Raw genomic sequence first — 22576 nt, forward strand, 5'->3', positions numbered from 1 at the left:
GAGGGATGTGAGGGAAACATGTGGCCAAATCTTTGTCCTTTGTCTCCAGGTGAACAGGAGAGAAGTAAATGCACCGGGACCAGAGAAACGGAGTGTCGGTGCAAACGTGGCACTTTCCACGGAGAAGATTTCCCCGAGGTCTGCCAGACGTGCAGCAGCAGGTGAGACGAGGAGCCGCCGAGGCTCCCAGCCCACAGAAGACGCAGGTTCCCCCACCCTCTCTCTGTCCTCGTCCATGCAGCCCCTCTGCCTCCCCAGGGTTCCCTGTGCCTGTGGGGTCTTCTGAGCCTGCATCGGCGCTCGTCATCCATCAGCGTGCCCCCACCCTGGCCCCTGCAGTGTCCCCTTCCCCGATCTCACAACGTGTTTGCCCTGCGGCCGGGTAAAGTTTTCCACGGGGCACAGTGGGCCGCTATGTAGGGCCTGTGATGCTGTCAGTGGCCCCAGAAAATGTTTAGTTTCTTCTGAAATCACAAGGGAAAACTGAGTGGAGTGCAGCTGGGCTTGTCTTCTTCTTTACAACAATTGCGTCATCAAGCGTGATTTTTTAAAAATTTTTATTTTTTTAATTTATTTTTATTAAGGTTATGATAGATTACAACCTTGTGAGATTTCAGTTGTACATTATTGTTCGTCATGTTGTGGGAACACCACTTCACCCTTTGTGCCCTCCCCCCCCCCACCCCCCCCCGCTTTCCCCTGGTAACAACGGATCAGTTCTCCTTGTCTATATGTTAACTTCCACCTATGAGTGGAGTCATAGAGTTCGTCTTTCTCTGTCTGGCTTATTTCGCTTAACATAATACCCTCAAGGTCCATCCATGTTGATGCGAATGGGACGATTTTGTCCTTTTTTATGGCTGAGTAGTATTCCATTGTGTATATATACCATATCTTCTTTATCCAATCATCAATTGCTGGGCACTTTGGTTGGTTCCACGTCTTGGCTATTGTAAATAATGCTGCCATGAACATAGGGGTCCATGGGACTCCTGGAATTGCTGATTTCAGGTTCTTAGGATAGATACCCAGTAGTGGGATGGCTGGGTCATAAGGTATTTCTATTTTTAACTTTTTGAGAAATCTCTATACTGTTTTCCATAGTGGCTGCACCCGTTTGCATTCCCACCAACAGTGTATGAGGGTTCCTTTTTCTCCACAACCTCTCCAAAATTTGTCACTCTTGGTTTTGGATATTTTTGCCAATCTAACCATCAAGCGTGATTTTTAATATTATTTTTATGCAGGCAGGGCCTGTGAACATGAACGTGCCCACAGCCGAGCCCCCGTGAGACCTAGCCTATGGCTCCTTCCTGGTTCCAACAAAGTCCTGAGCTGACTCAGCCTGCCTGGCCCAGGCCTCTGTCACCCCAGTAAGACGTGCGTTTCCCTATTACTGGGATTCAGGATCTAGCAGTAATTTCCTGTTCTCTGACCCTGGTGTTGGCCGCGATTGGTAGGAATAGTCAGCACGGGGAGGACAAGACGTTCCTTGTATTAAAGGTTGATGGAGGATGAGGTTCAGCTGGTGCCTAAAGGGCTTCTGACCCTTGACCTGGGTGAGACGCCCCCTCATGCAGGGCTCCACCCGCAGCCAGGGAAGCTCAGCTTGCAGAGAAGTCGCAGCCCCTGCAGGTGCAGCTCTGAACACTCAGCAGGGGCCCCAGGGGCTGAAGTGCACATGCTCAGATCCTCTGGCACCCAGCAGGGGAGTGAGGGGCCCAGGGCCTGCAGACAGGAGAAGGCCGCTCTTCCTCCACTCTTAGGGACATTGGGCGGGAGGTTGTGCCCTCTTTCTCCTCCTCTTGCCAGCTCTCTCTCACCGATCCCCTCCATGTCCTTTCTGTGTCTGTGCCCAGGTGCCCTGATGGGATGGTTGAGGCCGGTCCCTGTACCCCCTGGAGTGACCTCAAGTGTGTCCACCAAGGATCAGGTACCCAGGCCAGTGGGGAGGCCCCGGTTCCTGGAGAGCCAGTGACCGTGGGGCTACCCACTACTCCCGCTCCCTCCTCAGGCAATCCATGGCCGGTGATTGGGATTGTAGCTGTGGCTGTGGCTGTGGCTGTCCTGCTGCTGGGGCTGACTGTGTATCTTTACCGGAGGCGCATCCTTCAAGGTGAGGTGGGCGGGGAGGCGCTGACGCTCTCTGCCTCCCTCACTCCCCGCTTTGTTTCTCCAGACAGAAGGGCCCTCCCCTCCAACTCCCAAACCCCCTGGTCTTTCTGGTCTCGCTCTGATCTTGTTCCTGTCATCTCCCTCCATCTCCCACCTCACCTGCACCTCACGAGGGCCGAGATCACATCAGTGCCCTCTTCTTGGGGCTGACGGTCACCTCCTGTCCCTAGATAAGTCCAGAAGGGCAGAGCCAGTTCTTCATGCCTTCGGGCCCCGGCCAGGGCAGAGGGGCGGTCCGCTCCTCGACTGGGTACCTGGACTCAGGAGGAGAGGGTCAGGGGTCTGCACAGCTTTGGTCAGAGCAGAACCCAACAGAGATCTATATGTGTTTATTTTTATTTCCCCGTCCCCCAGGGTGCCTGGGGTTGGAATGGCCCCCTCCTGTCACCAGGCCCGGGGCTCCTTGTTTGGTGTCTGAGCCCCCAGCCCACACCCTGCCCCTGCACTGTCCATGGACAGGGAGGCGCTGCAAAGAGGCCTCTCCATGGCTAAGGCGGACGCCCCTTCTCTTCTAGGTTGTGAAGTGGCTGCCAACTGCATAAACAGAGTGAGCTGGTTTCTCCAGGACCTAGCAGCGTCAGGCCCTCTGGAACCTCTTCCCACCCACAGCAAGCCCTGGGTGGATGTGGTCCCCATTGTCCTGTACTGCTGCCCCTGGCTCTTAAAGTGGCCTGGGGGCCTGGGCTGACCATAAGAGGTCAAGTGGCCCGTTGTGAGCAGCCCCCAGGCCTGTTGGCAGTGCCGAGTCCTGTCCTTCCTGCTGCTTGTGAGACGCCCTCACCCCACGGCCCTGCCCCCTGGGCATCGGGGGCGTCAGGCAGAGGTGCCGACCCTCGAGTCCTGGATGTGCTGAGCCTGGGCCAGCCTGGGGGACAGCGTGGGAGGGGATGGGGGGAGAGCCTGCCGTGTCCCCTGGGGCCCTGCAGGGGGCTGTGGGTGAGGACCCCTGAGACAGCTCTTTGCCTTCCCAAGGTCTTTTTCTGGCGCTCCTGTCCCCCAAGAGGACCTGAGGCTCTGGACAACGCCTACAACAAGACCCTGAACAACAGAGAGTCGTCGTCCACCCTGGCTTCTGAGCAGGAACTGGAAGGCCAGGAGCAGGCAGAGCCGACAGGTGTCAGCGCACAGTCCCCAGGGGAAGCAGAGTGTCTGCTGGTGAGTGGGTGATGGGCCATGTGGCGCCCTGGCCCTTCTGCTTGCCCAGGACCGTGGTAGGAACAGGGAAAGGCTGGCGCTGGTCAGCTCTCCTGTCCATGGGAAGTAGTGATGGAGGGAGATCCGGACCCGAAGGGGAGGAGGCTGCGTGTGCAGGAGCCCGCCACCCGGATATGGTAGAGTGTCAGCCCCGTGGACTGTGTGGGTCTTCCTATCTGTCCACGTCTCACTGGACAGCCTGGAACAGGCAGGCACAGAGTGGGTGCTCCTGTGATTGCTGAGTGATGGGAGGGGGGCTGCATAATATTCCAGCATATGTGCTAGTAAAATAATTCAGTCAGCTGTTCCTGTAGCAGTAGGAAGTTTTACGTTTATTTCAAAATAAATTATTATTCCAGTGAGGGTACTTGAAAAGAAATCTTTGTCCAGATTCCTGATCTTTTTGTAGAGCTGTTCTGGAAGAAGTAGAATCGCTGGGTGAATGTGTCGAAGTACTTTTTCATTTCACAGACACACACACAGCGGGGCGCTCTACACACACACACACGCACACACCCATGGTGTTGGTCATATGGGTTCATCAATCTTGGTCTGACACTGAGTGCTTTTCTTTCGTCATTTTTGCTAAGAAACGTTGGCTTGAAGCCACACTTCCTTGCTCTGACTGTGCTGCATGTGGTTGTGGCTCTGTCTCCCGGAGTCCTTCTGAGAGCTCGGGTTCCGTTCCCTTCCTACGTGCAGATGATGGGACCCTGCTTGCCCTCTCGTCTGGTCTAATGTTATAACTGTCTATCACTGTCGGCACGTTTACTTTGTCGTTGCTCAGAAGCTTAGAAAGACTCTTCCCTCACACAGGGTGAACTTCTCTAATTTCTCAGGCAGTCTTTTAAATGATTTTATTTTCACCATAAAGCTATGTAATCTTCATGGAATTTATTCTGAGACACAATATGATGTAAGGAGCTCCCTGAATTGTTCTGTGTCTCTGGCTCATTGGACACAGAGAATCACAACTTACCAGTGCAGAAACTTCCAAGGGAATAAGAAATAAACTATAGGAAAAGAAACAATTCAGTTAAACAAGGGCAAAAGATCCAAACAGACACCTCACTGAAGAATGTATACAGATGGCAAATAAGCATTTGAAAAGATGCTCCATATCTTATGTCATTGGGATAAAGCAGATTAAAACAACACTGAGATACCACCAAACATGTTTCAGGTTTTTTAAGTTTGTTCAGCCAAACTTAGAAGATCCAGGACATGCCAACACCAAACACAGGTGAGGATGTCGACCAACAGGAACCCTCATTCATTGCTGGTGGGAACGCGAAATGGCACAGCCGCTCTGGAAGACAGTTTGGCAGTTTCTCACTAGACTAAACCTAGTGTTACCAGAGGATCTGGGAGTCACGCTCCTTAGTATTTACCCAAATGAACTGAAAACTTATGTCCCCACAAAAACCTACACACGGTATTTATAGCAACTTTATTTATGATTACCAAAACTCGCAAACAACCAAGATATCCTTTAGTAGGTGAACGGATCAGTAAACTGTGGTACACCCAGATAATGGTTTATTATTCAGCAGTTAAAAGAAATGACTTATCAATTCATGAAGAGACATGGAGGAACCTAAAATGCACATTCTGGAAAAGGCAAAACTGTGCACCAGGGTTTAGGCGCGAGAGGGGATTGAATAGGTCAAGCCCGGGGTTTGGGAGCAGAGCAGTTATGCTGCAGTCAGTGTGGTCGTGGCTATGCGTCATTGTGTTTGTCCAAACCCGTAGAATGGACGGCTCCAGGAGTGACCCTAACGTACTGGGTGGACTCTGGGTGATTATGGTGTCGTCCAGCAGGTTCACAGATGGTAACAAATGTCCCCCTCTGGTGCGGGACGTGGACAGTGAGTGAGGCTGTACTCACGTGGGAGCAGAGAGGAGATGGCAACTCTGTACTTTCCACTCATTCTGCTGTGAGCCTGAAACTGGTCTAAAACAGTAAAGTCCATTTGAAAGGGAAAAAAAGTATTTTAAGTCAAGTATTTTATTATAATCCAGTAAAAATTTGCATTTTCTTCACATAAATTATTCCTGTTTTTGTCAAGAGTGTTTCGTTGTATTTGATGTGTTTATGTGTTTTATAATCATTATGCTTTGGATCTCATGTAACTCCATTTCCAACTTATTGTTTCTCCTCATTTGTTTTCTAAGCATTCATGCAAACGCCTTCACTTTTAGCTATTGTAGTTTAACCTTAGAGGGTTTTTTTTTTTTTGGTGAAGCAGATTGCCCTGATCTATTGCCGGTCTTCCTCTGTTTTGTATGTGGGATGCTGCCACAGCATGGCTTGATGAGTGGTGTGTAGGTCTGCGCCCAGAACCCCAGGCCACCAAAGCGGAGTGCGTGAACTTAACCACTATGCCACTGGGCCGGCCCCAACCTGAGAGTTTTTTAAATATACAAACTTATCTAAAATAATGAATATTTCTTCTGCTCTCTCCCAAGAGTCTTGACTCTTATTTTTCTTTCCTGCCCAGGTTGCATGGGCCACAACATTCAGAACAACGTCCAATGATGCTTCGAGAAGGCAGGCATTTTGGTCTTTTTTTTAAAAAAAAAAAAATTTGATAGATTTTATTTTGTAGAGAAGTTTTAGGTTCACAGCAGTGTTGAGCAGAAGGTAGAAAGATCCCCATGTGCCTCCAGTCCCCACACATGCATGGCCTTCCCCGTTGTCAACGTCTTCCGCTAGAGTAGTACATTTGTTAGAAATGAGGAATCTATACTGACCCATTTTGAATCATTTTTCTTTTGCTAACAGAACCCACTTTAGTATTTCTTTCAGTTTAGATTTGTTGGCAAATTATTGTCTTAATTTTTGTTATCTGAAAAAGCTTTTATATTCTCTTCATTTTTAAAAGACATACTGGCTGTTTAGAAAATTCTGGTTGTATTTATTTTTGGTTCTTTAAAGGCATCGTTTCACTCTATTCTGGATTCTATCACTCTTATTGAGAAATTAGCTGACAACCTCACTGCTTTTTTGACAATAATATTATTTATTCTCTGGCTGCTTTTTAAGTATTTTTAATTGTTTTTTTAAAAAATTTTTATTCTTTCTTTATTGGTAACATGGTTTAGAACATAATATAAATTTCAGGTGTATATCATTACATTTCAGTTCCTGTGTAGACTACATCATGTTCACCACCCAGAGACTAATTACCATCCATCACCACACATCTGTGCTTAATCACTCCTTTCACCCTCCTCCCTCACACTTTCCCCTCTGATAACCACCAGTCGGATCTCTGTCTCTATATTCGTTTATTGTTGTTGTCATTGTTGTTTTTATCTTCTACTTATGAGTGAGATCATACAGTATTTGACTTTCTCCCTCTGTCTTGTTTCGCTCAGCATAATACCCTCAAGGTCCATCCATGTTGTCACAAATGGTCAGATTTCCTCCTTACTTATGGCTGAGTAGTATTGAATTGTGTGTATACACCACATCTTCTTTATCCGTTCTTCCCTTGATGGGCACCTAGGTTGCTTCCAAGTCTTGGCTATTGTGTATAATGCTGCAATGAACCTAGGGGTGCATATATCTTTACACATTTGTGTTTTCAAGTTCTTTGGATAAATACCCAGCAGTGGAATAGCTGGATCGTATGGTAGATCTATTCTTAATTTTCTGAGGATACTCCATACTGCTTTCCATAGTGGCTGCACCAGTTGGCACTCCTACCAGCAGTGTATGAGAGTTCCCTTCTCTCCACATTCTCTCCAACACTTGGTGTGTCCTGTCTTGTTAATTGTAGCCATTCTGGTGGCGGTGAGTGATATCTCATTACAGTTTTGATTTGCATTTCCCTGATAGTTAGTGATGTCAAACATCTTTGCATGTGCCTGTTGGCCATGTGGATATCTTCTTTGGAGAAATGTCTGTTCAGATCTTTTGCCCAGGCATTTGGTCTTGATTGGCCTTTGTGTAGGAGGCCTCCCATGTCACCATTGGAAATGACGTTGGCCCTTGTTTAGTATGGGAATTCTCATCATTATGGATGCAGCCTCCTATTCTGAGGTGTCTTAAAAATCTGAGTTGATGTTTAATTTAAAAAAATGTCTTTTTAGCCTCCATGGAGAGTACCTGATGCTTTCATTTCCTTATTTAGACTATTGATATGGTACCATATTATTGATGAAAGCACCTTCACATTCATCGAATAAATGCCCACTTGTGATTTTCCAAATTGCCCTCATCTATCTTCTTCCTTTGAGTCACATAAAAGCCTGTGGCGGGCTGACTCTTTTGATGGGGTGGGTGGGGATGGACTGCACGGGGCAGAAGGGAACTGTGTGGGGTGGAGAGAATGTTCCATGTCTTTATTGGGTGATGGTTACTTGGGTGTATACAGTTGTCAGAGCTGGAACGACACTTGAGAAGTGGGCATTATGCAGGTAGGGTGGGCCTCCGTGAGCACACAAGCACACGCAGCCTGAGAGCTGCACGGAGTGGGAGGTTCCTCTCCATTTCCATGGAGACCCGGGAGGCGAGGTGGCTGCCCCAAGCCACACGGCTGGCTGGTTGTCAGGCCCAGGTCTGAGATCTAGGACTCTTTGTCTCGACCCGAGGGCAGTCTCCACTGTATTTCACAGGGACCTGCAGGAGCTGAAGGGTCTCAGATGAGAAGGAGGCTGCTGGTTCCAGCCAACGGTGCAGACCCCACTGAAAGTGAGTGTTTTGTTCGGGGCAGTGGAGGGAAGAGGGTCAGTATCCTTCCTGCTGTGTCTTAGCTGTTAGGGAAGCACAGAGCAGGGGATGCTGGACACAGGGGGCCTATGCTGATTGTCACTGGGCCATCGGGACCCTTAATCCTCCTCTCCCACCTCTTCCCCCCACTGCACCCCATCCCATCTCATCCCAATAACATTCTGCACCTCCCTGTCCCTCCCTCTTCCACCTCCCCTTCTCCTCCCTTGTTGTTCAGGGCCAGGTTCCCCCACACTGAGGACACCTAAGGGGCAAATCTGACCAGCAGGGCACCCACTGGCCCCAGGCGGCTACCGAGCACCTGACCTGTGGCTAGGCCAAATTGGATGAGCTTTACTGTAAACTCCATGCCATATTTCAAAGGATTAGTACAAAAGAAGTGTGCAAAATGTCTCATTAACAATTTTTCAATGTTGATTATATTTTGAAATGAAAATATTTAGAATATATTGAGTACTATACATTATTAAAATTAGTATTACTTGTTTCTTTTTATTTTTTGAAATGCAGCTGATAGAAAATATGAAGTTATATTTGCAGCCCACCTGTATTTCTGTTGGACGGCAGTGTGCAGAGCATTTCACACATGTCTCATTTAATGCCCAGTACGGTCCCATGAGTTGGGTGGTGTCTGCTCCATCTCACAGGTTAAATTCTTGCTCAGAGTCTGTCTGTCCCCATCTCGCTCTGCCACAGTGTTGGTGACAGAGGCCAGGCCAGGTGTAAAGCCAGAGACCTTGCTGCCTCCAGGCCTCGCTCTGTCCACAGGGGCAGGTGTGGCAGTCCTGGGATGTCCCTCGCATGGTGGGCACACCCTGAGCGGGTTCCCTCCTCTGAGGACCTTTTCCCCTCTGTCTCACACCACGTTCTGCTTTCTCCCTCCATGACGTCCGTCTCCCCTCCCAGGTGGGCTCTCAGCCTCCCTTAGGGCAGGATTCTCTGTTGACCTTGGCTCCCCGCAGTGACCTGGGCCCAGGTGGGGCCCAGGCAGCGTGACCTGATCCTCTGCTGATGGGAAGCAGGGAAGGGAGGCAGAGCAGCAGGCTCAGAGCAGGGGGAGCGCAGAGGTTCCACCAGGTTCCATTAGGTCTGGGCCTGACTGAGGGTCCTCTGCCCTTTCTGTAGGCGGCCCAGCTCACCTGACTGTCCCTGTGCTTTCCCCACCTAGGCCTGCGGCTGTTCTTCAGTTACTTTCCAATCATCGTGCCCTTTGTTCAAATCCTAGAAGCTGTTCATGCAGCAGATGAGCCTCATGGACAGTGAGATCCCTGCATCCAGAGCTGGAGCCTCGGGCCCACAGGATGCCCTGTGTGAAATACCGGTGACCTGGCTCAACAGTACGGGGCGAGGTGCCTCAGTCAGCACCCTGCTGGATGCCGTGGAAACCTGGGAGGGAAGGAGAAACACAAAGGAGACAATTCAGGACCACCAGGTAGGCTCAGGAAAATCTGTGTATGAAAAGGCTCTGCTGTGCACTGAGTGTTTAGGACCTCATCCTTTCAGTTCCTGGCACTGTTTTATCCTAATAGACGCGCTTTTTACTTGTATTTGTTATATGGTAAGATGATTCCATGTTGGTATGTATGTATTTAACTATGTGTAACTATTGCTTAATGCTTTATGATGTGCATCCTACTTTCAATTTTTGTATGTATTTATAGAGCATGGAAGAAAATTGTAGACATATACTCACTTGGTTGTTTACATGGGTTACCCGGATGAGAGTTGGCAATCAAAAACAAGGAGAAATGCAAAAGGAGAGGGAGGGAAAAAAACCCGACCTCTGTTGGGGGCACTGGTGGGTTCCAGTTCTCCCTCATATGCAATGTGAGCTTGTTGTCCAGGATTAGATGACCGGCAACTTCTAAAGAGCCCACTCTTTTCAACATGGCAGTTTCCTCTGTGTGTGAATATTTATGTTAGTTACAGGCACATGTTCGCAAGAGAGCAGAGAGGGGAGAAGTGGTATTGCGTGCAGCCCTGTGTCTGGGCACTGGGCGGCCATGCATGGCCTCCTGCTCCCCGTCTGTGGGTGCTGGGGGGAGGCTGGGAGTGGGTTGGATCCGAGGGGGCAATATGCTCTATGTCATGTGCCATTTCAGGTCACGTTAGTGCACCCTCAGCCCTGTCTGGGCTCAAGGGAGAGAACGGGGTCTGCTCCTGGGGTCTGCCGCGTGCTCGTGGGTTGTGCTAAATGTCTGCTGACTCAGCACTGGATGTCCTCTCACTTCTTGGTCTTTTTGGTGCCTTTTTGGGTCTGGATTGGCTATTTAAGGATCTTAGCTCCTCTGTAAGCCTCTGCTTCCTGCATGGAAGACTCACATAGAAATACCAATTTCTAAATATTGTGAGATTTGGCCCAAAATGACTGATACATGAGGGTTATGTCCTTTTATTGCTTTATCTTATTTTTTTAATCCTCGGTAACCACTTTAGCTCTTCTTCCACTTGTTAAACACAGAGACCAGACTTGAAAATTCTCTGAGCAGACCAAATGAATTTGGGCATACAAGCAAAGCTTAAGTTAGCTTATTTTTCAAGACAGGCGAGGCTAATTTAACCTGAGTGACCTCTTGCTGATGATGCCTCTGAAAATCATAAGCAAAAGTTAGTTTGTTCCCCAGAATTGCTAGGAGGTGACGGATAACCAGTCCCCTTTCACTTAGGAAAATTCTCATGTGGTAATCCCTCACTGTGAAAAGCCGACTGCGCCTTCCTCTGCCCTGTTTAAGCTGCTTTGTAGCTGCGTGCCTCTGAGCCTCTGCTCCCTCGTGGTGGGTTCCAATGCTCTCGCTTTGCAAACTATCTTTTTTGGTGTGTGCACCGTAAACTTTTACAAATTACTACAGTGATTCTTTGATTTTACTTCTGCTTTTTCCTGAACTTCTGACACACTGCACCCTTCTCCATCGTATTACAGTCGTGGCAGGAGAATATTACGGAGGAAGCGATTCTCAGGGTTTGTGGTCTTTCCCATCTCGAGACAGGATACTGTCTTCTTCCGCGGCTGGTGTGGCCGGGCTAAAACTGGAACTGCTTGGACTTTGGGGCGTGTTCAGGGCATGATATCCTCTGGAGTTTTTAGAGAGGGGCGACCCCGTGGCCTTGGTTCTTACACCGCTCTCCCACTTCCTTCCCGAGGTCCCATGGTGTGCCCCTCCCTTTGCTGAAAGACGTAGGTGTTTCCTGCCTTCGCCGGCCCTTCAGTGCAGGACGCCCGCCCGTGCATCTCTAGGTGGAGATAGGAGCGATACTTGTTGGTCACGTTTCAGCAAACTGGTCCCTTTCTCAGAGGACTTCCCTAAGCGCCCAGTAAAGTGTCATGTGTATTCATGTGTTCATGTGTCTACTGTGTGTCTTGTACCAGAGGGAATCTTCATGGAGGCCTGAAATGGTCTTCTTATTGCTTTATCCCCAGTACAAAACTTTTAAGTTTTACTTAATGGGTGGGGATCCTTTCAAGCTTCTCCCACTGGGAAGACTCCTTCTTTGAAGAGCTTGTTGGAAATATCAAAGAATACGAGGAAGGCCGTTAGGTACAAAATACTCATGTATTTATGAACTCATGACCAAATTAAATATGAAAGCTTATATAAAAAGAGGTGTGGGTTTTTTCTCCCCCATCCCCCCATTCTCCTCTGAAGCAGCTCCGAGTGACACAAGTGCAAGGGTGTGTATTCTTGCTGTGGGACTTGCTCCTTCCCTTCTCCCCTCTGTGCCTCCAGGCTTGCCCTGCATGGGTGGGTTTCCTGTTGACTCTGGATCTCCAAGTGCCAGGTTCCTGAGGAACTGGAATTCAGCACCTTGCCCCTCCTTCACCTCCCTGCCCTTCCCGCTGGGAGAGGGACACTAGTCCTGGCCTGGCTCCCCCACAGCCTCCCCAGGTGGTGTCTCTGGGTTGCACCTGGGCCTGCTGGGCTCCAGTGTGGTGCAGGCTGGCTCTGACACAGCATTTGGGAAGAGGGGGTGGGTCCCTGGCTGCTGAGGTCATTCTGTGGCCCCTCTCCTGTGGGCTTCCTGCACCTCCTGGGCCACCCTCACTTTCTCTCCCCTCTGGCCCTTCTGCATCCTCATCAGTGGGCCAGATGGCTCAGCCCTGAAAGCTCCCAGAGACCCATTTCCCCTCCTCTTGCTCTTTAGGCCCCGGCTCTCCCTCTCACCCAGAGTTCCTGGGAGGCGCCATGGTCCTGACTCTTTCTAATTCCACGTGGCAGTGAATCATAAGGCATGTGTTTACACAAGGAGATAATCACAGGGAACACCCAATTCATTTTCCTGAGCATTGACTTACAGGAAATAAACGATTTCCTCTAGAACAGAGCAGTTTTAGGTTCATGGCAAAGTTGGGTGGAAGGACAGACATTTCCTCTATACTTGCAGTTCCCACAACATTTCACAGTAGAGTGGGACATTTGTTAGAGTCGATGATCTACAGTGACACATCATCATTAACCAAAGTTCAGAGTTGACATTAGGGTTCACTCTTGGTGTTTTACATTCTACGGTTTTTGGCAAATAAACAATAACACCTATCCACCATGATAGTATCATACAGGATAGTTTCAGTGCTCTAAAATTCCTCTGTGTTCCACCTGTTCATCCCTCCCTCCCCCCAAACCCTGACAACCACGCAGCTTTTTACTGTCTCCATAGTGTTCTTTTTCCAGAATGTCATGTAGTTGGAATCATACAGTATGTAGCCTTTTCAGGTTGGCTTCTTTCACGTAGTAATGTGCATTAAGTTTCCTCCATGTCTTTTCATGGCTTGATAGCTCATTTCTTCATGTCGCTGAATAATATTTCATTGTCTGGATGGACCACAGTTTATTTCTCCATTCACCTACTGAAGGACATCTTGGCTGCTTCCAAGTTTTGGCAATTATCGATAAAGCTGCTATAAACATCCATGGGCAGGCTTTTGTGTGGAAATATATTTTCAACTCATTTGGGTAAATTTCAAGAAGTGCAATTTCTGGATTATGTGGTAAGAGAATGTTTAGTTTTGTGAGAAACTGCCGAACTGTCTTCCAAAGTGGCTGTACCATTCTTGTACTCCCATCAGCAATTAATCAGAGCTCCTGTGGCTCCACCTCCTTGCCAGCATTTAGAGTTGTCAGTATTTAGGATGTTTGTCATTCTAATAAATGTGTAGTAAAATCTCTTTGTTGTTTTGATTTGCAATTTACTAATGACATATGGTATTGAACATATTTTCATATACTTACTTGTCATTGATATATCTTCCTTAGTGAGGTGTCTGCTCAGATCTATTACCCATCTTTTAATCGTTTTTATTTTCTTATTTTTGAGTTTTAAGAGTTCTTTGTGTATTTTGGATAACAGTCCTTTGCCTGATGTGTCTTTTGCAAATATTTTCTCCCAGTTTGTGGCTTATTGTCTCATTTTCTTGACGGAGTTTTTCACAGATCAACAATTTTTTATTTTAATGATATCCAGTTACCAATTATTTTTATCATTGGATTGTGCCCTTGGTGTTGTGTCTAAAGTCATCACATCCCTGAGGCCATCTAGGTTTTCTCCTACGTTATCTTCTAGGATTTTTATAGTTTTGAGTTTTATGTTTAGGTCTACAATCCATTTTGAGGTAATTTTTGTGAATAGTGTAAAATTCATGTCCACATTCAGGTTTTTCTGCATGTGGATGTCCAGTTGTTCCAGCACTATTTGTTGAACAATCTGTCTTTCCTCCATTGTATTGCTTTGTTTCTTTATCAAAGGTCAGTTGACTGGGGGCCGGCCCGGTGGCGCAGTGGTTAAGTTCACACATTCCGCTTTGATGGCCCCACGTTCGCCGGTTCAGATCCCAGGTGCGGACATGGCACTGCTTGTCAAGCCATGCTGTGGTAGGTGTCCCACATATAAAGCAGAGGAAGATGGGCATGGATGTTAGCCCAGGGCCAGTCTTCCTCAGCAAAAAGAGGAGGATTGGTGGCAGATGTTAGCTCAGGGCTAATCTTCCTCAAAAACAAACAAACAAAACAAAACAAAACAAAACAAGATCAGTTGACTGTATTTATGTGGGGCTATTTCTGGGCTGTCCATTCTGTTCCATTGATCTATTTTCTATTCTTTCACCAATGCCACACTGTCTTGATTACTGTAAAATTATAATAAATCTTGAAGCTGGCCAGTGTCAGTCCTCCAAATTTGTTCATCTCCTACAATGTTGTGTTGGCTATTCTGGCTCTTTTGCCTGTCCATATAAACTTTAGAATCAGTTTGTTGATATCCACAATATAGCTTGATGGGATTTTGTCTGGGATTATGTTGAATCTATAGATTAATTTGGGGAGAACCGACATCTTGACAATATTGTCTTCTTATCCATAAACATAGAATATCTCTCTATTTAGTTCTTCTTTGATTTCTTTCATCATAGGTTTGTAGTTTTTCTCATGTAGATTTGTACATGTTTTGTTAGATTCACACTTAAGTATTACAATTTGGGGGTGCTAATGTAAATGGTATTGTGTTTTTCATTTCAAAATTCACTTGTTCATTACTGGTGTACAAGAAAGCAATAGACTTTTATATATTAACCTTGTATCCTGCAACCTTGCTTGTTTGTTTCAGGAGGGTTTATTTCCCCTGAGTCTTCTGCATTTTCTACATAGACAATCATGTCATCTGCAGGCAAAGATAGTTTTATTTTTTCCTTCCCAATCTGTATACCTTTTATTTCCTATTGTGTTAGCTATGACTTCCAGCACGATGTTGAAAAAGAGGGGTAAGAGGGGACATGCTTCTTGTTCCTGATAGGGGGAAAGCTTCTAGTTTCTCACCAGCAAGTATGATATTAGCTGCAGGTTTTTTGGTTGATGTTCCTTATCAAATTGAGGAAGTTCCCCTCTATTCCTAGTTTCCTGAGAGTTTTAATCATGAATGGGTGCTGGATCTTGTCAAATGCTTTTTCTGAATCTTTTGATATGAGTTTTCTTTAGCTTGTCGATGTGGTGGATTACATTAAATGATTTTCAAATATTGAACCAGCCTTGCATACTTGGATAAATCTCACTTGCTTGTGGTGTATAATTCTTTTTATGTATTGTCTGATTAGATTTGCTAGTATTTTGTTGGGGATTTTTGCATATATGTTTGAGAGATATCGGTCTGTAGTTGTCCTTTCTTGCAATGTCTTTGTCTGGTTTTGATATTAGGGTAATGCTGGTCTCACATAATGAGTTAAGGAGTATTCTCTCTGCTTCTATCTTCTGGAAGAGATTGTAAAGAATTGATACAATTTCTTTCTTAAATCTTTATTAGAATTCACTGGTGAACCCATCTGGGCCTGGTGCTTTCAGTTTTGGAAGGTTATCAATTATTGGTTCAATTTCTTTAATAGATACAGGCCTATCCAGACTGTCTATTTCTTCCTGTGTGAGTTTTGGTAGATTGTTTCTTTCAAGAAATTGGTCCATTTTATCTAGGTTATATAATTTATGGACATACAGTTTTTCATAGCAGTCACTTATTATCCTTTTAATATCCATGGGATCTGTAATGATGTCCCTTCTTTCATTTCTGATATTAGTATTTTGTGTCTTTTGTCCTTAGCTTGTCTAGAGGCTTATTGATTTATCTTTTCAAAGAGCCAGCTTTTGGTTTCGTTGATGTCCTCTATTAATATCTTATTTTCAAATTCCTTGATTACTGCTCTAATTTTTTTCTCTTCTTCTCCTTACTTTGGATTTAATTTTCTCTTCTTTTTCTAGTTTCCTAATTGAAATTTTAGACCATTGATTTTAGATCTTTCTTCTTTTCTAATATGTGCATTTCATGCTATAAATTTCCTTTCATGCACAGCTTTTGCTCCATCCCACAAGGTTTGGTAAGTTGTTTTTTCATTCTCGTCTAGTTCAAAATGTTATAAAATTTCTCCTGAGATTTCTTTAACTCATGTGTTATTTAGAAGTGCGTTGTTGATCTCCAAATATTTTGATATTTTCCAGATATTGTTCTGTTTCAGATTCCTATTTTAATTCCATTATAGTCTGAGAGCTGACATTATATGATTTCTATTTTTTTAAATTTAAGATGTGTTTTATGGCCAGAATGTGTCTATCTCAGTGAATGTTCCATGTGAGCTTAAGAAGAATGTATATTCTGCTGTTGCTAGATAAATAGTCTATAGATATCCCTTATATCCAGTTGATTGGTAGTGCGGCTGAGTTCAACTACGTTCTTACTGATTTTCTGCCTGATGGATCTGATAGAAGGCTGTTGAACTATTCAGCTATGATGATTGATTCATCTATTCCTCCTGCATTTCTATCAGTTTTTGCCTCACACATTTTGACACTCTGCTGTTAGGTACGTACGCATTACAGATTGTTATATCATCTTTATGTAATGCCACTTTTTATCCCTAATAACTTTTCTTGCTCTGAAGTCTGCTTTGTTTGAAATTAATGTTGCTACTCCCACTTTCTTATGATTAGTGTAGCATGTTATATCCTTCTCTATCCCTTTCTTTTTAATCTATACATATCTTTATATTTAAAGTTGTTTTCTTGTAGACAACAAATAGTTGGGTCTTGTATTTTAATCTGCTGTGACAGTCTCTATCTTTCGATTAGTGTATTTTTAGACTGTTAATGTTTAAAGTGCTTACTGATACAGTTGGACTAATATCTACCATATTTGTTACTGTTTTCTATTCATTGCCATTGTTATTTGTTCCTATTTTTGTCTTCTCTTTTTCTGCCATTTGTGGTTTTATATTATTTCTATATTATTTCATTTGCTCTCTTTTCTTAGCATATCGATCATACTTTTTTTTTTTTTTTACTGTTTTTCATGGTCACTCTAAAGTTTGCAAGATACATTTATGACTAATCCAATCCACTTTAAAACAATCCTACACCGCTTCACAGGTAGTGCAAGTGCCTTGTAATAACAAAGTATTCCTAATTCCTTCATCTTGTCCCTTGCGTCATTGCTGTGATTTATTTCACTTACAAATAAGCTGTAATCATCAAATTTATTGTTGTTATTTGGCACAAACTCTTACCTACTGTATCAATTAAGAATAAGAAAAATAAAAGTTTTTATTTTACCTTCACTTATTTCTTCTTTAATGCTTTTCCTTTTTTATGTAGATCTGAGTTTCTGACCTACATTATTTTCCTTCTTTCTGAAGAACTTTTAACCTTTCTTGCAAATCAGGTCTACTAGCAACAAATTCCCTCAATTTTTGTTTGTCTGGGAAAGTTTTTATTCCTCTTCACTTTTTTTTCTTTTCTTTTCTTTTGCTGAGGAATATTGACCCTGAACTAACACCTGTTGCCAATCTTCCTCTTTTTTTTTGTATGTGAGCTGCCACCACAGATGGCCACTCGTCAGATGAGTGGTAGAGGTCTGCACCCAGGAAGCAAACCTGGGCTGCTGAAGCGGAGCACACCATACTTAACCAGGCCACCGGGGCTGCCCCCTCTTTCACTTTTGAAGGGTGATTTTGCTGCGTATAGAATTCTAGGTAGTTTTTTTCCTCTCAAAATGTTAAATATTTTACTCTATTCTCTTCTTGCTTGCATGCTCTCGCCAAAGAGAAGTCAAATGTAATTCTTATCTTTGTTCCTCTATAGACAAAGTTTCTTTTCCTTTGGCTTCTTTCAAGACTTTTTCCTCATCTTTGACTTTCTGCAGTTTGAACACAATATCCTTAGGTGTAGTTTTATTTTGGCATTTATTCTGCTGGGTGTTCTCTGAGCTTTTTGGATCTGTGGTTTGATATCTGACATTAATTTTGAGAAATTCAGTCATTATTATTTCAAATATTTCTTCTGTTACTTTCTCTCTCTCTTCTCTTCTGATATTCCTGTTACATGTATATTACACCTTTTGTAGTTGTCCCATAGTTCTTGGATATTCTGTTCCTTTTTTTTTTTGGTCTTTTTTTCTCTTGCTTTTCAGTTTTAGAAGTTTCTATTGACAAATCCTTAAGCTCACTGATTCTTTTCTCAGCCACAGCTAGTGTGCTAATGAGCTCATCAAAGACATTCTTCATTTTTGTTACAGTGTTTTTGATCTCAAACGTTTCTTTTTGATTCTTTCTTCCAATTCCCATCTCTCTGCTTATATTACCTATCTGGTTTTGCATGTTGTCTACTTTTTCTATTAGAATCCTTAGCATATTAATCATAGTTACTTTAGATTGCTGATTTGATAATTCCAACATTCCTGCTGTGTCTAACTCTGGTTCTGATACTTGCTCTGTCTCTTTAAACTGTATTTTTCCCCCTTTTAGTATGCCGTGTAATTTTTTTGTTGAAAGCTGTACATGATGTATTGGGGAAAAAAGAACTGTGGTAAATAGGCCTTAATAACGTGGTTGTGAGGTTGTGGGGGGAGGAAGCTGTTCTATAGATCTATGATTAGGTCTCATCTCATAGTGAGCATGTGTCCCTGGGTTGTGAACTTCACCAGTACTTCTCAGTTCCCCACAACCTTAGGTAAGACAGGATGGCCACAGAGCCTGAAGCTGGGTATTTTCCTTCCCCCGTGTCAGTTAGACGCTGATAAAACCCCAACAGATTAGGTTCTGGTAAAACAGTTTCTCTAACCCACGGGCAGGGTCTAGGGTGTTGAGAGTTTGGGGAGATTCAAAAGGGTGTAGGGAGGAAGGAGCAGGACCAGAGGCTGGAGTGCAGGGCGTGCTCTGACCGGGGGGAGCTGCTTGTTTTTCCTAGCCTGACCAGGGCCACATCCATCCTGAGTCTGGTGCTGCATCTAATGCTCTGCTGGGGTTAGATCATTTCATTGCCTCTGATTTTAATTTCTAGTTGTTGGGAACCTGTAGGCCTATGTTTTTGGTACTCACTGGAGTCTAAAAGTATCATGACCTTTAAGAAATCAAGAAGGCTGGGCCAGCTCCAGTGGCCTAGTGGTTAAGTTCAGCGTGTTCCACTTTGGAGGCAGTTCCGGGGCATGGAACTACACCACTCATCAGTGGCCATGCTGTGGCAGCAGCCCACATACAAAATAGAAGAAGATTGGCACAGATGTTAGCTTAGGGCGAATCTTCCTCAGCAAAAAAAAATTAAGATGGGATGTAGACTATTTCATGACACAAGGCAGAAAATATTATAACCTAAAACCTTGAGGTTCATAAACCTAATTAATTTTGTCTGCTCTTAGACAAGGAGCTTAAACCCCAGGAAGAACAGGAGTTCAGCATTGTTGGTTAATATTAGCTTGGGCATTTTGTTTTCCACCATAGTGGACATAGATGAAACAGGGGGTTTTCTTGCCAGTGGATTATGTAGAGTACACTGCCAGGCTCTTGTCTTCTGTTCACCATGACTTCTGATATTCAAATGAAAGTCTGAAGAAGTGTCCCTCAGGCCAGGCTTCTGAGCAGTTTCTCAGTCCTTGGTCAAAAGAATCCATCCCAGCATTCTCCCTTTCACCTCCAAAGAAGAGTCTTTCCCTGCAGGAAATTCAGAAGAAATTAGAAGCCGCAAAAGAAAGACACAAGTCCCAAGAAGGTGAGGTCTTGAAGCAGCTTGCTGAGAAAGGAGAGCACCAGAAACAAATGTTTCAGAAAGCAGTAGAAGAGAACACAACTTCAGTAAAATGGCAGAAGAGGAGCTGACCCACAAAATGGAAGAGAACCAAGAGGCACAGATGGATTCCAAGCTGGAGCACGTGTGAGAGAAAGACAAGCACGTGGAAGAAGCATGGGAGAAGCATGAATTCAAAGACCCTGCCGATGAGACTGAGGCTGACAACTTGTTCCGAGAACTGACTTTCTCCCCCTCCACTGCCTACATATCCAAAGACTGTACCGGCCAGCGTCACTTTATTTTGGCCCTCTTGACAAATATTCCAGAAGCTGATATAGGACTGTACAGGTAGATCCAGACTGTATGATGTTGTTTTAAGGGCTGAAGGGGAGAAACTAAAAGTGTTTTACTCTTTTTCTAAAATGCTGAAGTCTTTCTAATGTGGCTATTTTTCTTGTGGCATCTTTTCTGCTTTGGTACACTTGGTGTACTGGGTTAATGGCTAGTACTGTATTGGCTCTGTGAAAACATGTTTGTGAAAAGAGAAGGTAGTGGCTTCTTTCAAACTATTAGAGAGAATGTCTGTTCACTATTAAATTCCAATTCCGTCCGATCTTACCAGATGCTGCTGCACTTGAATGATTAATAAAACTGCACAGAGCTGTTAAGAAAAAGTTTCTCTTGAGAACAGGCCTTGTTTAGAAGAACTGAACACTTTCATAGTTCAAAATGCTACTCCCTTGCCCCCCGCAGGAAGCAAGAAGGGATTTTTTAACCTTCACCGTAAGAACCTGGAAGATCTCCTGGAGGTAAAACTCACAATAGTTTGGGGATCCCTCTAGACCGGCCTTACTTGGAGTCTTTAACTTTCATGCTTGTCCACACTTTCAGTTTTGGTTTTCCCACTCTGCTACTGGTTCCCAAGGAAGGTTGTCTACAGGTCTCTTCTCCAGTAAGTTGTGGTTCTCTGTATCCACCTGTCTCTCCAGTTTGTGTGGTAGCAGTTTGCCCTCTGATCTCACTTCTCTGAAGGATCTAAGAAGAATTGTTGATTTTTAGTTTGTCCACCTTTTTACTTGTTGTTAGAACAGAATGACGACTTCCAGGCTACTTACATGCTGGACTGGAATACAGAGCAATTTAAAAGGGAAGAGTGGAAGAGAAGACAGGGAGATTAAAAAGCAATATATTCTTTGGAGTGACAATGAACAGTTTCACAAACTGTCACTGATGCATTCTAGAAGGTCACGGTCATGAATAGATAGACAGAGACACCTTCCTGTGGTTTGGACACTTTGAAGAAAGCAGCAAAGGGATTTCCCAAATCTGCGATTCCTCTAAGTCCTCTGTCCAAGCTTATAGGCAACTCAATTTAGAGGTATTTCAGTTTAAAACAGCCCAGAAACAAATAAGTCATTCAACTATTGTATCAGTACATTATATTTGGATAAATGTTCTTACGATATAAAGGACAGACCTTGATGGAATTGTTTCTTTACTCACGGTTTGATTAATTAAATTCATTCATTTATTCACTTAGCAAACTAAATCCTTAGGATGTTCTGGGCACTATTCTAGAAACAAACATAATTAAGAACATGGTCCCTTCCAGCAAGGCACTTAAACTAGTCAGAGAGACAGGCATATAAATGGAAACTTAGAAGACAATGTGGCACACAAAATGATAGAGAAGTATACAAGGTTATAGAGAGATAATAAGGGACACTCAATACAGCCTGGAGCAGGAAGGAAGGAAGAGGAATCAAAGAGATCAAGAAGTGCTTACAGAACATAGTGGTGCCTGAACAGAATAGCAACAAGCCTGGCTTCTTCTCTTATAAATCTCATAGACTAGGAATAATCTATTTTTTTCACTCCTCTTCTAGCCAAGTCTTAAAGGCTGTGAATCCTAGAGATAAGAACTAGACATAACTGGATAATATAACAAGTATGCATATTTCTACAAAAATGATGACGCATCCCCAGTAAGCAGGAGAGATGGCATGAAGCATCACGCAGCATTATAGAGGCATTGCAGTGTTTGAAGCCTCTATGATATTTGTACATTACGGCTGGACTGAGCCTGCTTAGGTGTCTGACCAAAAACATATCGGGGGCATGAGTAAATAAATATCACTGCCACAAGATGGTGATGTTTAGGCAACATCTGTTCTTCACACTCCCCAAACTAAAGAGCTTCTGCACTCACTCACACATTTACAGTGGATAGTACATGTAAAATCAGAAAGTGGGCACTAGGAAAAACCACAAGATCGTGGCATAGAAACCTTTAATTCATAGAGGAGGAACCTGTGAGGAAACCTGCTTGCCTGAGGTCATGCAGCTACTTACTAACAGAGATAAATCCAGAATGCAGGTGGGGGTCATTTCTTTATTTATTCATTAACTAAGTGCCAAGCTATGTGCTAGGTACATTGTATGAAATTTATGCTCATTGATACTTTCCTACTTTCCCCTACCCAACCTCCTGTCAAAAATATTATACAGTTGCACTCATAAGTATCTTAGATGTATCTTCAAAATATAAGTATTTTTAAGAAAACATAACCACCATATCATCGTGCTCAAAATAATTCACTAATAACATCAAATATCCAGTTAACATTGAAAGTATCTAATTATCTTGGAGAGTTTTTTTTTTTTTTAAAGATTTTATTTTTTACTTTTTCTCCCCAAAGCCCCCCAGTACATAGTTGTATATTCTTTGTTGTGGGTCCTTCTAGTTGTGGCATGTGGGACGCTGCCTCAGCGTGGTTTAATGAGCAGTGCCATGTCCGCACCCAGGATTCGAACCAACGAAACACTGGGCAGCCTGCAGCGGAGCACGAGAACTTAACCACTCGGCCACGGGGCCAGCCCCGATCTTGGAGAGTTTTTATGGTTGTGCAGATGGGATACAAATCTGATCCAAAACATTGCACAT

At 44.3% G+C, this 22576-nt stretch overlaps 1 protein-coding gene and 1 pseudogene across 1 annotated transcript in view; both read left to right on the forward strand.

The window, feature by feature from the left end:
- The window catches only part of LOC139081867 (tumor necrosis factor receptor superfamily member 10A-like), a 30182-nt gene extending 16914 nt beyond the window's left edge, over positions 1-13268 (forward strand). Inside the window, exons 5-11 of the mRNA XM_070609406.1 lie at positions 50-161; positions 1860-1933; positions 2015-2116; positions 2691-2722; positions 3148-3330; positions 7993-8068; positions 9333-13268. Coding sequence (XP_070465507.1) covers positions 50-161; positions 1860-1933; positions 2015-2116; positions 2691-2722; positions 3148-3330; positions 7993-8068; positions 9333-9370 — 617 coding nt within the window. The 3' untranslated portion in view covers positions 9371-13268. The remainder of the gene's footprint in view (positions 1-49; positions 162-1859; positions 1934-2014; positions 2117-2690; positions 2723-3147; positions 3331-7992; positions 8069-9332) is intronic.
- Positions 13269-19425: 6157 nt separating this feature from the next.
- Positions 19426-20306, forward strand: LOC103565786 (stathmin pseudogene; annotated as a pseudogene).
- Positions 20307-22576: the final 2270 nt, after the last annotated feature.

The sequence above is a fragment of the Equus przewalskii genome, chromosome 2 (assembly GCF_037783145.1).
Source record: "Equus przewalskii isolate Varuska chromosome 2, EquPr2, whole genome shotgun sequence".
Taxonomy (NCBI): Eukaryota; Metazoa; Chordata; class Mammalia; order Perissodactyla; family Equidae; genus Equus; species Equus przewalskii.